This window comes from Geotrypetes seraphini, chromosome 4 (genome assembly GCF_902459505.1).
Source record: "Geotrypetes seraphini chromosome 4, aGeoSer1.1, whole genome shotgun sequence".
NCBI classification, from domain to species: Eukaryota; Metazoa; Chordata; class Amphibia; order Gymnophiona; family Dermophiidae; genus Geotrypetes; species Geotrypetes seraphini.
Window position 1 is genome coordinate 225,970,570 of NC_047087.1, and position 14,460 is coordinate 225,985,029.

The following is a 14,460-nucleotide window of genomic DNA, read 5'->3' on the forward strand; positions in this document are numbered from 1 at the left end:
CTTCGTTGCTTGTCTCTGCACCCTCTCCAGCAGTTTTATATCCTTCTTTAGGTTGGGAGACCAGTGTTGGACACAGTATTCCAAGTGTGGCATTATAACTTTCTCCGATCTACTCATGATTCCTTTCTTTATCATGCCTAACATTCTATTTGCTTTCTTTGCCGCACATTGTGCCAACGGTTTCAAGGTCCTATCTATCAGTACACCCAGGTCCTTTTCTTGTTCGCTCTTACCCAGAGTTGCACCTGACATTCTATACTCATGTTCCTTGTTCTTTCTGCCTGTAACAAAGAAAAAGAATGTTTTAAAATATGATACTATTTGCTGTTAGTTGTTCACAAGCTTCCATGACGCTGCTGCAGAGTAGCAAGGGGGTTTGCATTTTGGGGCGTGTCCACGTTTGCGGCTTCTCTACCTGTGGGTTTTTGAGCACTTCCAAAGTTAGTTTACATATAGGGTTCCTTTTACGAAGGTGCGTTAGGGCCTTAATGTGTGGAATAGCGCATGCTAAAATGCTACGTGCGCTAGCCGCTACCGCCTCCTCTTGAGCAGGCGATAGTTTTTCGGCTAGCGCTCACTAATCCGGAGCGTGCACTAAAAATGCTAGCGCACCTTCATAAAAGGAGCCCATAATGTATTAAGATTAAAATCACATAGGGAGGGGATCGGGAATAATTTTATAGCAGAGGGCCAAGCCAAAAGTCCAAAAAGGTGCCTGTTGTAAACCAATTTGATTTTAAAAAAACAAAAAACAACATTACTACTCAGCCTTCATATTAACATATTTCCTGATAGATGTAACTTCTGTCTTGACTGTGTTTGAGTCAATAAGTGGATTCTTAAGTACCTTTGTTATTAATTGCCTGGGCATTGTTCATTTGTTGGGTGCAACTGTTTTTTAGTTTGTTTTTTCTTTCTTTTTCTATTTAAAGAAAATGTATTGTATGGCACTGTAATTTAGTTTTGATTTTAGAAATGTAATTTTGTTTTATACTCCGCAATTATGCATATTTATTTTTTGTGGAAACCGCTTTGTTTAAAGGCGGTATATAATTTTTTTAAATAAATAAAAAATTATGGAAGGTATTCTAGAAGTAAGTGGAAGAAATAGTGCACACATTTACTTAGACAAATTTACACCTGATAGACTTGTGCCTACAGATTTTTTAGAAATATATGTGTATGAATAATTCTGCTTCCACTGTACCCAAATACTTTCCAGGAAATGTTCCTACTGTTAATACATATGTATAGCCATGCAGTTTTATTACAGGCCATGCCCAAGTGTAAAACACGCTCTACGCATGGAAAAACCTTTATAAAAGTACTTTCTATGAGGATAATTCTATAATATGGTGCCTAGGATAAGAAACTAAACTGAGGCCTATTTAAGCTATTCTATCCAGACAAGCTTTTATTTAAGCAGCCGTATAATGCAAATAGTTAGTCTGTTCAATAAGGATGCTTGGATACATAAGTATCCATGTAGAACATTAGTTTAAACTAAAATCAGTGTGCCAAAATGTAGGCACGCGCATTTATGATAGCTCTGTGGTTTGTGTAAGCGTCCACGCCTAAATTCAAAATTCACACCTGTAAGTTGTCCACCTAAATTTTGGCCCTACCCATGCTTCTCCCCTGTGAACACCCCTCTAACAATTATGTGCTATGTCACTTAAGCACCTAATTATAACACTTAGATGAGCTACTGCTGCGAGGGGCCACTGAAAAGTTCTCAGCCCAACTAAGGAGAGAGGTTCATAGACAATGGCGCAAAAGACAAAGGTGCGCCCAGACAATTGAGCGCAGCGCGGAGGCACGCGCCGCTCAAAATTACAGTTTTTAGGGGCTCCGATGGGGGGTTTTGTTGGGGAACCCCCCCACTTTACTTAATAGACATCGCGCCGGCGTTATGGGGGGTTTGGGGGGTTGTAACCCTCCACATTTTACTGTAAACTTAACTTTTTCCCTAAAAACAGGGAAAAAGTGAAGTTTTCAGTAAAATGTGGGGGGTTACAACCCCCCACACCTCCCACAACGCCCCCACAATGCGGCACGATGTCTATTAAGTGAAGTGGGGGGGGGTTCCCCCCTCGCCCCCCCCCGTTGGAGCCCTAAAAACATTACTTTTGAGCGGCGCGCGCCTCCGCACTGCGCTCAATTGTCTGAGCGCGCCTTTGTCCCGGCGTGCTTTTGACCTGACACCAAGGAGATAATGATGTGGAGCCATGAAACTTACTAGTTATTCCACACTTTTCCTGAGACTTTTCATTTCAATGATATGAAATGAAGCGAAGTGTCAAGAAAAGTGTGTATAACTTGTAAGTTTCATGGCTTCATATCATTCTCGCCTTAGTTGGGCTGAGAACTTTTCAGCGGCCTCTCATATCATATACCTATACGCTATCATATACCTATACACTTGGGGAGAGTGTGGCGGAGTGGTTAAAGCTACAGCCTCAGCACCTTGAGGTTGTAGGTTCAAATCCCATGCTTCTCCTTGTGACCCTTGGCAAGTCACCTAATCCCCCCGTTGCCCCAGAGCCCACCAGAACAGACAGGAAAAAATGCTTGAGTACCTGAATAAATTCATGCAAACCGTTCTGAGTTCCCCTGGGAGAACGGTATAGAAAATTGAATCAATAAAAATAAAACAAATCTGGATAGCAGAATTCTATAAAGTTAAGCATGGAAATGATGCTTAAATTTAGGCATCCTACTGTAGAATGAAGGAGTAGGTGTCTACTTTTCTTTATCGAATACTAATACACAAAACATGCTAACATTTGAGTCGTGATCACGTAGAGTAGACCAGTCCTAGAGCTGGTATAAATAACTTCATTGAGATGTTAACAAGAAGACTTGTAAATGATAGTATATATTTTATGATACGTATACGGATATTTGTGTGTTTTGCCAATATTCTGTCCTTATATATGCCGGCCACAAAATATGCATCATTAAAATATGGTGCATTCTTATCTAGGAGTTGGTATTCTATAATGGTCACTTACATATGTAAATGATTAGAATACTAGATTTTGAAGCGAAACATGAATTCATGTTGGGGTGATCTGTCTCCAAGCTTTTCAACTTTGAATGTTTGAATGCTAAAAGACACATCTTACAAATGCTAGGAGATAGGTTTGACCTTAAAATCTTTACAGAAAAGTAAAAAAGCTTGAATGAAGGAAATTATTGAGACTATTGCAAAATTGATTAAAAGAATTGACCTGATGAAGAGTCAATGAGTCTCTTGAGACTAAGCTTGAAGCTAAATGATCTTATGAGCAAAACCTCTGAAGGTCATTTAAATAAAAATGAAGGTTATTTATATATCCATGGTATATTTAGTATTGAGTTTATGATTGAGCAATATACTATTAAAGTTTAACTGGTGCTGTGAAAGAGTCAATGATTAGAATACTGCCAATTATGTGCATTAATACTAGCTAAAATTATACTAGCAACAACTTATAGAATTGCCCTCTCCCTTCTATCTATGAGAATATGTTTTGTACATTTAGACTGCTCCAAGCAATAATGACTTTAGCATAACAGTGATCACTTCCACTGCAAACTGAGTTCCAATTGTCTCCTGTCTCATGCCTCATGTCTTGCAATACGTTAGGTTATGCTAGCAGACTATTCACTAGGCATCCAATCTTTCACTCACAGAAATGTCATTTTATAAAGAATATTCTAACCCTTTCTTAAATTTTGAATGCAGTATTTCTCCAAACCTTGAGCTGGAAGCTTTGTTTAAGCGGCACTTTACTCAGGTGGAATTTTATCAGGGATCAGTTCTCAATCCACATGACCTGGCAAGAGTAAAGGTAAAGAGACTTTATTGCATTCCTTGTACTGTCCATTTCTGACCTCAACAGAATAAGCAAAAAACTGACAATTAAAGTGTATTTCATTTTCTGTTTTATACAATGTGTTCTCATTATTCGCTAGGGTTAGATTCCTAGAAACTCCCTGTGGATACCGAAAATACGAATAGGGAAAAAGGGAGTTAGGTTCCTATGCGATCCTGCTTATTGTATACCCTTCTTATAGAAAACAGCTTGTTTATTATAGTCTACATTTTATAAATGTACTATATTTTATACGAGGTGTGTACGTTTTTTTGTAAAAACAATCTTTTTGTGTAAAAGTACTCATAAACAGCTCTATGAATATCTTTATCCTCATGGGAACACACTCTGTATGATTGTGAATAAGCAAAAATGCCTCATGTATAGTGAAAATGGGTTACGTTATTTTGCTCAAATAAACAAATTTGTGAATACGGAACACAGTGTACTATGGTGAAGATTTAACTATAAATTTCATTGTGAATAACTTTAGTCAAAAGCGATTACTGCTTCATGGGTATATATTCAGAAGGTTCTTTTACTAAGCTCTGGTAAGCATTAGTACATGCTTGCCACAGCTTAACCCTTTATTTGGCATTATTGCTCAGAAGCAACATGTATTTCTATGGCTCTTATGGATGATCTGTATCTCCAAATGCCTATTACTTGGCACTGTTGCTCTCATTCAACATCAAGTTATGTAAAGCAGCCATTTCACCATCTGCCAATTAAAGGGTTAAAGGAGTTTACCATAGGTTGCGTTGAGGCATCCCATGGTAAAATCGAAATTTACATGTGCTACCCATATGCTAAAAAATACATTTTATTTTTTGGCTAAGGAGGGCATGTCTAGGAATGGATAGTGGGCATATCTGTTACAATCAGTGCAGCAACATTGCCACATACTAATTAATTAGTGCTTGACTAGCAAGGTAACCCTTACAACTTACAAACATGTGTCCATTAATGCTGAAAATATAAAAATCGGTCATTTTCCAGCTTCAGAGAAAGTGTTATAGAAAGATAGAAACATGATGGCAGATAAAGGCCAAATGGCCCATCCAGTCTGCCCATCCGCAGTAACCATTATCTCTCTCTTTAACAGATTCTACGTGCCTATCCCATTCCTTATTGAATCCAAACACAGTCTCTGTCTCTACCACTTCTTCTGGGAAACTGTTCCATGCATCTATCACCCTTTCTATAAAAAAAGTATTTTCTTAGATTACTCCTGAGCTTATCACCTCTTAACTTCATCCTATGCCCTCTCATTCCAGAGCTTCCTTTCAAATGAAAGAGACTCAACTCATGCACATTTACACCACGTAGGTATTTAAACGTCTCTATCATATCTCCCCTCTCCTACCTTTTCTCTAAAGTATATATATTGAGATCTTTAAGTCTGTCCCCCATACGCCTTATGACAAAGACCACGCACCATTTTAGTACCCTTCCTCTGGACCAACTCCATTCTTTTAATATATTTTTGAAGATGCAGTCTCCAGAATTGTACACAATATTATAAATGGGGTCTCACCAGAGTCTTATACAAGGGCATCAATACCTCCTTTTTCCTACTGGCCATACCTCTTCCTATGCATCCTAGCATAATTCTAGCTTTCACCATCGCCTTTTTAACCTGTTTGGCCACCTTAAGATCATCACATACAATTGTCCTGCTCTTCTGTTGTGCACATAAGTTCTTCACCCCCTAAACTGTACCATTCCTTCAGGTTTTTGCATCCCAAATGCATGACTTTGCATTTCTTAGCTTTACATTTTAGCTGCCAAATTTCAGGCCATTCCTCAAGCTTTGCTAGGTCTTTCTTTGTGTTATTCACACCATCTGGGTGTCTACTCTATTGTAGATTTTGGTATCATCTGCAAAGAGGCAGATCTTACTTTGCATCCCTTCAGCAATATCACTTACAAAATGTTAAAAAAAAAGAACAGGCCCAAGAACCGAACCTTGAGGTTAACCACTGGTAATATCCCTTTCCTCAGAGCAATCTCCATTGACCACTACCCTCTGTTGCCTTCCACTCAACCAGTTCCTGATCCTGTCTGTCACTTTGGGAGCCCATCTCAAGGGCACCTAGTTTATTTATTATAAGCCTATGTTGAACACTATCAAAGTTTTTGCTAAAATCTAAATACATCACATCAAGCGCACTCCCTCTATCCAATTCTCTGGTCACCCAATCAAAGAAATTGGTCAGATTTATCTGACAAGACCTATGTTTAGTGAATCCATGTTGCCTCTGGTCCTGTAATCCACCGGATTCCAGAAACTTCACCATTCTCTGTTTTAATAGTGTCCTTAGTGCACAGAAATGACATGTGTAAGGGCAAACTATGCTTTTTGCTATTGCAGTTGTGTTAAAGGACCCCTGAATGTTAGTGTTTTGGTGTATCATAAAAAAGTGACCATTCAAAGCACCAGCATCAAATATTCATAAAAAAGCAGGTGATTCAACTCTTAGGATAATCTATATAGTAAAACCGTAGGCGGCGCATGCGCACTCTAATCCGCGTGCTTCCGTGATCCGTATGTCCGTGGCCGGCAAGAGTGCACATGCAAACTTACAACAGCTCGCACTCACGGTCTGGCTGGCTCTTTAAAGTTTTTTTCGGTGCCGGCTCACCTGCTCCGCCTTCCTCTTCCTGCCAGTCTCAGCCGGACTCACTCCTCCCCCCCCTGGCAGCCCTGAACCTGTTCCTCCGTTCCCCGCCCGGCGGGCCGGTGAGTGCTGCGCCAGGGGCAATGCAGGTGGAGACTATCGGCGGCGGAGCCGGAGGGAAGGGGGGTGGGAGGCACGCGAAGCTGCAAGTCGCCGACTCCACCCCCCCCCTCTCTCGAACCGCACAAGGACTGCCGTTGACGAAATTTGCCCCACCGTTCCTTCCCTTCCTCCATCAGGTACAGTTCAGCTACGCCTATGTTAAAAGCAGCTGCTTTGAAATTGGAGTCCTGCCGCCACCGTAACACGTTCCCTCTGCCGCGGTCCCATATGTCAGAGAAGGGGCGGGACCAAGGCAGAGGGGAACGTGCTACGGCAGTGGCAGGCCTCTGATTTCGATGCGGCTGCTTTTAACATTGGTGGAGCTGCACTGCACCTGATGGAGGGAGGGAAGGAAAGGTGGTTGTGCGCTGTTGAGCCCCTCTGCACGCGCCCAAACCAAAAAAGGAGCCAGGACTCTTCCCCACCCGGCGCCGGCAGACCCGAAAAAACGGCCCTACCGAACAGACCCGCGAGCAGGGTTGCCATGGAAACCTAACCGGAATTACATGCAGTCGGCAAGGGTCAGTGAGAGGGGATCAGGAGCTAAAGAGAGATTGAAAAAAACAAACAAACAGTGCACAAGTAGAGAGAGACACACAGACAGTCACAGAAGGACAGGGGGCTAGAGCAGAGATGCTTGCAGGGAGAAAAAGCTAAGCAGTAATGTTACAGTTTGAGAGTGCAGACTGAGGAAGAAAGCAGAGACAGCGCTACACAGGGAAATGGAGGGAGGAAAGAGACAGAAAGAAAAATACAGACAGACATAAATTCTAGCACCCGTTAATGTAACGGGCTTAACGACTAGTATTATATAAAAGGCTTCAAATTTGTAGGTGGTGGTAAGCATCCTACCGCTGTATAACCAGCCAGTCAGGATACACATTTAAAAACAAACAAACAAACAACAACTCCCATTGGAGGGTCTTTAGGCATCTGGGCCAACCGGAGTCTTAGGCCTCCTTTCCAGGCCCCTAAGGCCTCTCCCATGGGAGTGGATTTAGGTATCTGGCCAATTGGAGTCTTAGGACACTCCCAGTGCATCCCATAATGTTTTCCCAGGTGCCTAAAACCTCTCCTATGGGAGGGGCCTTAAGCCCCTCCCCAGTGCATCCCAGGATGCATTGAGAAGGGGGAAGGCCTGCCATTCTGAAGAGGCAGTCCTGCTGGCCAGATGGTGTAGGCATCCCTCCAGCCGGCCTTCCTGTTAATGTCGCGGGTGGGCTGGGGGGATTGGGGTTTAGGGGGTGTCAGCAGGAGGGAGTGGACATCCCTTCTGCCTGGGATGTTGGGGGGTTGCTGGCAGGAGGGAGTGGGCATTCCTCCTGCCTGGAATTTTTTTTAGGTTTGCAACAGTGTTGGAGTGTTGGTGTGTTCAGGGATGATTCCCTTGCTGTGATCAGCTCAGTGGCAATGCAGTTCTCTTATTGGCATCTGTGACATGACCGCCAGTTACAGAATTGGGGTGGTTAGACGGAGTTAGACATCTGCCTGTTAGGAGGGCATAGAATGCCTGTGTGCGATTCTCAAAAGCCGCTTAGGTATCTGCTGAGACTGGGTGTCCTATACAGAATCAGGTCCTTATATTTAATATAGTAGCTTACTACAGCTATATTAAATGCTGAAGGATGAATCACTTGTATTTGGTACAGATATTTTAATGCACTGAGACTTTCAAAATTCTGTTTCCATAGTTATAAATGTCCAAAATCAGACATTATTTAATAAAGTTTAAACAAAATAATCGTTACTATCTTCATGTACTCTCTTTTTGTATTGTGGGATCTTTTCAGATAGAGTCAGCGGATGCCTGCTTAATCCTTGCTAACAAGTATTGTGCAGATCCAGATGCAGAAGATGCCTCCAATATTATGAGGTAATTGTGGGTTCGCAATGGCTAAAATTGTACTATACTTCAGATTACAAATGATATAGTATGCCTTACAAATGTTAATCAGTGTAAAATCTACCTAATGAACATGTGTATAATCAGTTTATATACATTAAAACATTCTCTTGTTAAAAATTAACTGAACAGAATAGATGAAATGAAATGAAAAAATGTCTGAAATTAAGGAAAAATATCCAAAAATTGCTTGACAATAAACCAAATAATTTTTCCAGATGCATCCCTAATTTCTTCCTGTGCTTTGAACTATACACTGGCTTCCTATGGCTATTTCTTTTTTTAAGGTCCAAACACATAGCATTCCTAAGCACATGTTAATTCAGCCCGTGGGTTGTCAAGTGAAAGAGTGTGGTCACAGTGAAATAACACAAATGTGAGTCACTTTGTTTCAATACAAGATGCAGTAAGTTTCACATTAGTCAGCGGTGTGCCTTCAGCCACTGATGAGAGTTTTCATCTTGCATGCTCAGAACTGAGCATGTACCAAAGTCCTGGCGGCAGCTGGAGGCATGCTGCCAACTTCAGCAGTGCTATGAGGAGGGGAGTGGCTCAAGAGCTAGCTAGTGGGGCTTCAGTATCCCTGCCAACAAAGTATCTTTAGAGAGTGTATATTGGGGGGAAGGAGAATACGTTGACCCCCCCAATCTACCTCTGAGTAGCCCCCAAATTGGAGGGCTGTTTATTGCCTCTGACACACATTTTGCGCACACACATTGCAAAATTGCCACAGGACACATTAAGTCATCTTCAGCTGTGGTAAGCAAACACCAGTGCATATCACAGCTTTGTAAAAGGACCCCTAAGTGGCTTGCCATAAATTAGAGAATGACACGGTGACAAAATCCATCGCCGTTCCTGTCCCCGTGAATAATCATAGGAAACCATCTTCATGTCATTCTTTAATGAGAGAGGAAAGAATCAGCACAACCACTGAATGGGCACAACCACTGACCCTCAAGCCTTGCATTGAAGAATGCTGGTATAGAAGGAGTGAGGTTGAGATAGACACTAAAGAATGACAGTCTCTAGTATCCAGAGCAGATATTGTGATGTCATAATGCCTCATTCCACCAATGCCTAAGAGCCAACCTCATCACCATGGCTAGACTATCCTATACTTGGCTCACATAAGAATCAGAGTATGAATGGGCACAGCCACTGACCCTCAAGCCTTGTACTGAAGAATGCTGGTGTAAAAGGACTGAGGTTGAGATAGATACTAAAGAATGGCACAGAATTGTTTCCTGCGGTTATGCACCAATAGAGACATTAATGTACTTGACTCTATGGAGTTTCATCAAATTGATGGAAGAAATCAGGAAACTTCTATGTTTCTCCTATTTAATGTCTTTGAGAAAGGAATTTATGATATCTGATATACCTCTTGCATTTCTCCCTTTTGCAGAGTTATTTCTATAAAGAATTACCATCCAAAGATCAGAATAATCACTCAGATGCTGCAATATCACAACAAGGTAAAGTGAAAAGGACAATATACCTTTCATAGCAACCTTTTTCTCTTACCCAAACCAAACAAGAAAGCTAACATTAGAATTCTAACCACAGTTAGCATGGCATTTTTAACATACAGTGGTAGGGCTCCTTTTACTAAGCAGCGTAAGAGCATTTTGCCCGCGGTGAGGTAAATGCTCCGATGTTCATTGAATTCCTATGAGCGTTAGAGCGTTTACCTTGCTGGCCCATGGCAAAATACTCTTATGCTGCTTAGTAAAGCTTAGCATTATATAGGAGCCCTTTTACTAAGCTATGGTAAGCACTAATGTGTGCATACTGCAGGTTAAAATCCACTAGTGCTGGGTGTGCTCAGGCGTCCTTTGGTAATTTTGTGTTCAGCGTGCATTGCCCACATGCTAAAACAAGGAAAATATTTTTTAATGCTGAGGATGTGTTTGCGTATCACTACTAATAGACCCTTTTACGGCTAGTAAGAATCTCACAGTCAAAAAAATCCACAGGAATAAAGCTAATCTGGAAGCACTTGTGAGCAAAATAACTCAATCTCATACATTTTATATATTGTGAATGTATATCCTCAGTACTTAACCAAAAGCACTGAGCATGCCCACCCTTTGGAGGTAGTACTCAATAGATTTATTTGCTTAGACTTCCCAAGGATTTAATAAACCGCTTAACACACAGTCATAGGAAATACATATTGTGTGTGATATGTGATAATACAATCAAAATAAAATGTGGTGTTTTTTTTTTTTTTTTTTTTTAAATATAGTGCTACAATACATCAATGTTCATGTACTTCCAGAGAATAACCAGGCAGATCAGCAAACACAAAATAGATAACACTTATCTTCGGTGATCAATCAATGGCGGCTGGTGTGCTATTCAAGGCAATGGCGTCTCAAATTGAATAATCTTTCACGCCGCAAAAAAAACTGGCACTACAGACCAGGGTTCAACGGAGCTTAGTTTTAAGGTTGACTCGTCCCCTTCATCAGAAACCCACATTTCCTTTTTTTTTTTTCAGAATGCGCTTGTAGTGCGAGCCGCTATTGCACGTGTGTAAACCGAGTGCTGCCTGAGTGTATTATCACATATCACACAAAACTGTGACGGTGTGTGTCAATCGGTTTATTAAACCCTTGGGAAGTTTAAGCAACAAAATCAATTGAGTGCTACCTCAACAGGGTGGGCACGCTCAGTGCTTATCACTTCACACCGAGGATATACATTCACAATATATAAAATTTATGAGATTGAGTTGTTTTGCTCATGAGTGCTTCCAGAGTTCTTAGCTTATTCCTGTGGATTTTTTGACTGTGAGAATGTGTTTGTGGGCAGAGAGAAAATAGCACTAATCAGCGCAGCTGCATCGCCGCACACTAACCAATTAGCATGTGGGTAGCAGAGGAACCCTTACTGCTTAGTAAATAAGTGACAGGGATCCCTGTGCTAATGGCCATGCACTAATTAGGTAATTAACCTGTGGCTATTAATGGAGAAATACACGACCATTTTACAGCCATGCTAAAAATGGCCTCAGGGTATGGGAAAGCCCCACTTTTACCGCAGCACAGCTTAGTAAAAGGGCCCAATAGAATTGTCTTTATTGCTATTGCTACACATTCTAGAGCACAGACACATATTGTCATTATGGCACGGTGAATGAATCACAAATATCATGTAATATAATAGCCTGCTTCATCATTTCCAGGAGTTTATTGCAAAATGCCAGTTGCTTTAGTGTTGCCACAACTGATAACGCGACCTATGATATTTACAAAGCAACAGTGACAGATGTTTCTACTCTAGGAGGTCACACAAGATAATCCTTGTTTTAAGTGATTATATTTTGATAAATGATAAACATTTTCTACATGTAATTGTGGGCAGAAGATGTTTAAATAGCAATGGAGGCCAGGATATTGGATAATAGCTTTAACCCAGAGGCCAGCCCATAAAAACTACATTCTCGGAAAATGAGAGAAGCAATAAGGGATTCTAACATGGAGGCCAATGTGCTAAACCGCTGTGAACCGTGCAAAAGTATGCATGTGAACTTGTTTAATGCATGATGTTGTGTGCATACAAATGAGCCCAGAAAGTAAAGTACACTCATACTCACCTATGGACTTTATTGTAAATGTAATATTTCATTTGTAAAGCTGTCATGCATAATTTAGTGCTTCATTCTTAAATAATGCTAAGTATAATTTTACATTGTGCATACTCATTAACATGGTTTTTGGCAGGTAAACTCACAAGATATAAAATATATGCAGTGTAAACACTGGTATAAAGGCAAAATGCCATAGTGACTGTAGCAATTAGCTTCTTAACTTCCTTGTGATCTTGTGGTTGTCTCTCGGGGTTCGTTTGTTTTTTATAACTTGTGTGTACAAGAGGCTATAGACCAGGAATCTCAAAGTCCCTCCTTGAGGGCTGCAATCCAGTTGGGTTTTCAGGATTTCCCTAATGAATATGCATTGAAAGCAGTGCATGCACATAGATCTCATGCATATTCATTGGGGAAATCCTGAAAACCCGACTGGATTGCGGCCCTCAAGGAGGGACTTTGAGACCCCTGCTATAGACCTTCAGAAGATACCACTGAAACCAACATTGACAAGTTTTCCATATGTATAGACTGCATTGTAAGAAGTTTGTAACCCAAGACGCTGAAACAGGCAGGGGCTGTAGAGATGGAGATCCACTGAGGACCAATCAGAGAGGTGGAACATCCTTCCTTTACTGATGTGCGGTCTGAAATAGAGACATTTAGATTAAGGAGACACTGGATTTGGAACTAAATGAGTGTGTGGAAAGAGAGACTTGGGAGAGAATAGAGATATACCATCATATTTGTAGTATTTAAAAAACTATTACTTTAGAAACCATATGATAGGCCCCTGATTTAAGAAACTATCTGCCACCTAAAACAAGTCAATATAATAAGAGCAAATTGGAAACTTTGGAGAATAAGATGAGGAAAGCTGGAGACAATTTTCTGCATCTTTTGGGCAGTTGGAAAATCATATGGGTGAACTGGATTCATAAAAATTAAGAAAGGACTGAATCATTTCTGAATTATGCCCAGATCAAATATGTTGATAATGTACACTTTTCATGTTTGAAATTGAAAAGATACGAAGAGGTGCTGAAAAGTTCTCAGCCCAACCAACAACTTCTTAAATTCTGAACATTATTTTGCCAATTTGCAGCAACAAAATTCTGTGTTTTGACATTGTTTCAGATCATTGATTGGACCATATCCACGTCATTCTCTTCTTGGTTGGGCTGAGAACTTTTCAGCACCTCCTCGTATTTTGCAAAATGCTTACAATTTAGAAGGCAGCAAAGGAGAGGGAATCCAAAGTACAGAAGATGATGTCTCTTGAAAGACCATTGTTCTTTTTTTGTTTTGCAATTTAAAAAGGGCATACCGCCTCCCATATGCAAAGCAATTTAGCTATTTTCAGTTTCTTCCGGTACCCCAAAATTGTTATTTTTGAAACAGGAATTAAAAATGCCAGCTATTCAGGAGATTATTTATAACATAACATAACCTAACATAAAATCACATTTCTATACCGCAAAACCTAAGGTGCCTCTGTGTAGATGCCTACCTTGAAGTAGTAGGTGTCTACTGGCAAATTTTAAAATAATTTTTTTATTGTTTTTCTAATGGCACTTTCAGTTATTAGCCCTGATTAAACCAATTAAAAAATAATAAGTTAGATGTCTAGATTGGCTAGGCACAACTAACTTTAGACATCTTTTATAGAATCAGGACCTTAGGGCTCTGTCCATACTTCATGAACTGCTTTGCACAATATTACATAGAAGCTACTCATTAACATTTAAATTTTAGCATTTAAATTCACAAAAGGTGAATTATGTGCAATAAAACACTGTTATCAAGACAAGGGGCATAGTTTCTTATTGCAATCTATCTAGTTTTCCATTTTTATACATAAGTTAGAGACTTTCAAAAAAATGGCAAGATGCGGTATTCTGCATTTCATTAAGTCTCCAAAGGTGATCTCAATCTCGACAGTAGATATTTTAAGGAAATATGTGTTAGAAAACTTGAAAGTAACACCTGAATCAATTTCATCAGTCCTGAAGGTCTATTGTTTCAACCTTTAAAGAAGGAGGAACAAGATGGGTAGCTGCATGCATTGTCCTTCGAATCTTTGCATTTCATTGGGATTCTGGAGATGCCGCCAGTTCTAGCAATTAACCATAGGCTGGATTCAGGAACTTGTTTCATTTATTTTTTTAAGCATTTATGTATTTATTTGTTAATATTTTTTTTTTTTTTAAGAAATTTACCTGAGCTGGTATACAGTAAGCCAATTATTAGCTTAATATAGTATTAATTGGCATTAATTGATACCAATTAGCATTCTAAAAGCTGCATGCTCATTTTCTG

The 14,460-nt window shown here is 40.2% G+C and overlaps 1 protein-coding gene across 4 annotated transcripts in view; it reads left to right on the forward strand.

Moving 5' to 3' along the window:
- KCNMA1 (potassium calcium-activated channel subfamily M alpha 1) overlaps positions 1–14,460 on the forward strand; it is a 1,372,671-nt gene that overhangs the window by 873,440 nt on the left and 484,771 nt on the right. For all 4 annotated transcript variants that reach the window (XM_033940852.1, XM_033940853.1, XM_033940854.1 and 1 more), the window contains exons 11-13: positions 3,731–3,836; positions 8,434–8,516; positions 9,955–10,024. In XM_033940852.1, coding sequence (XP_033796743.1) covers positions 3,731–3,836; positions 8,434–8,516; positions 9,955–10,024 — 259 coding nt within the window. The remainder of the gene's footprint in view (positions 1–3,730; positions 3,837–8,433; positions 8,517–9,954; positions 10,025–14,460) is intronic.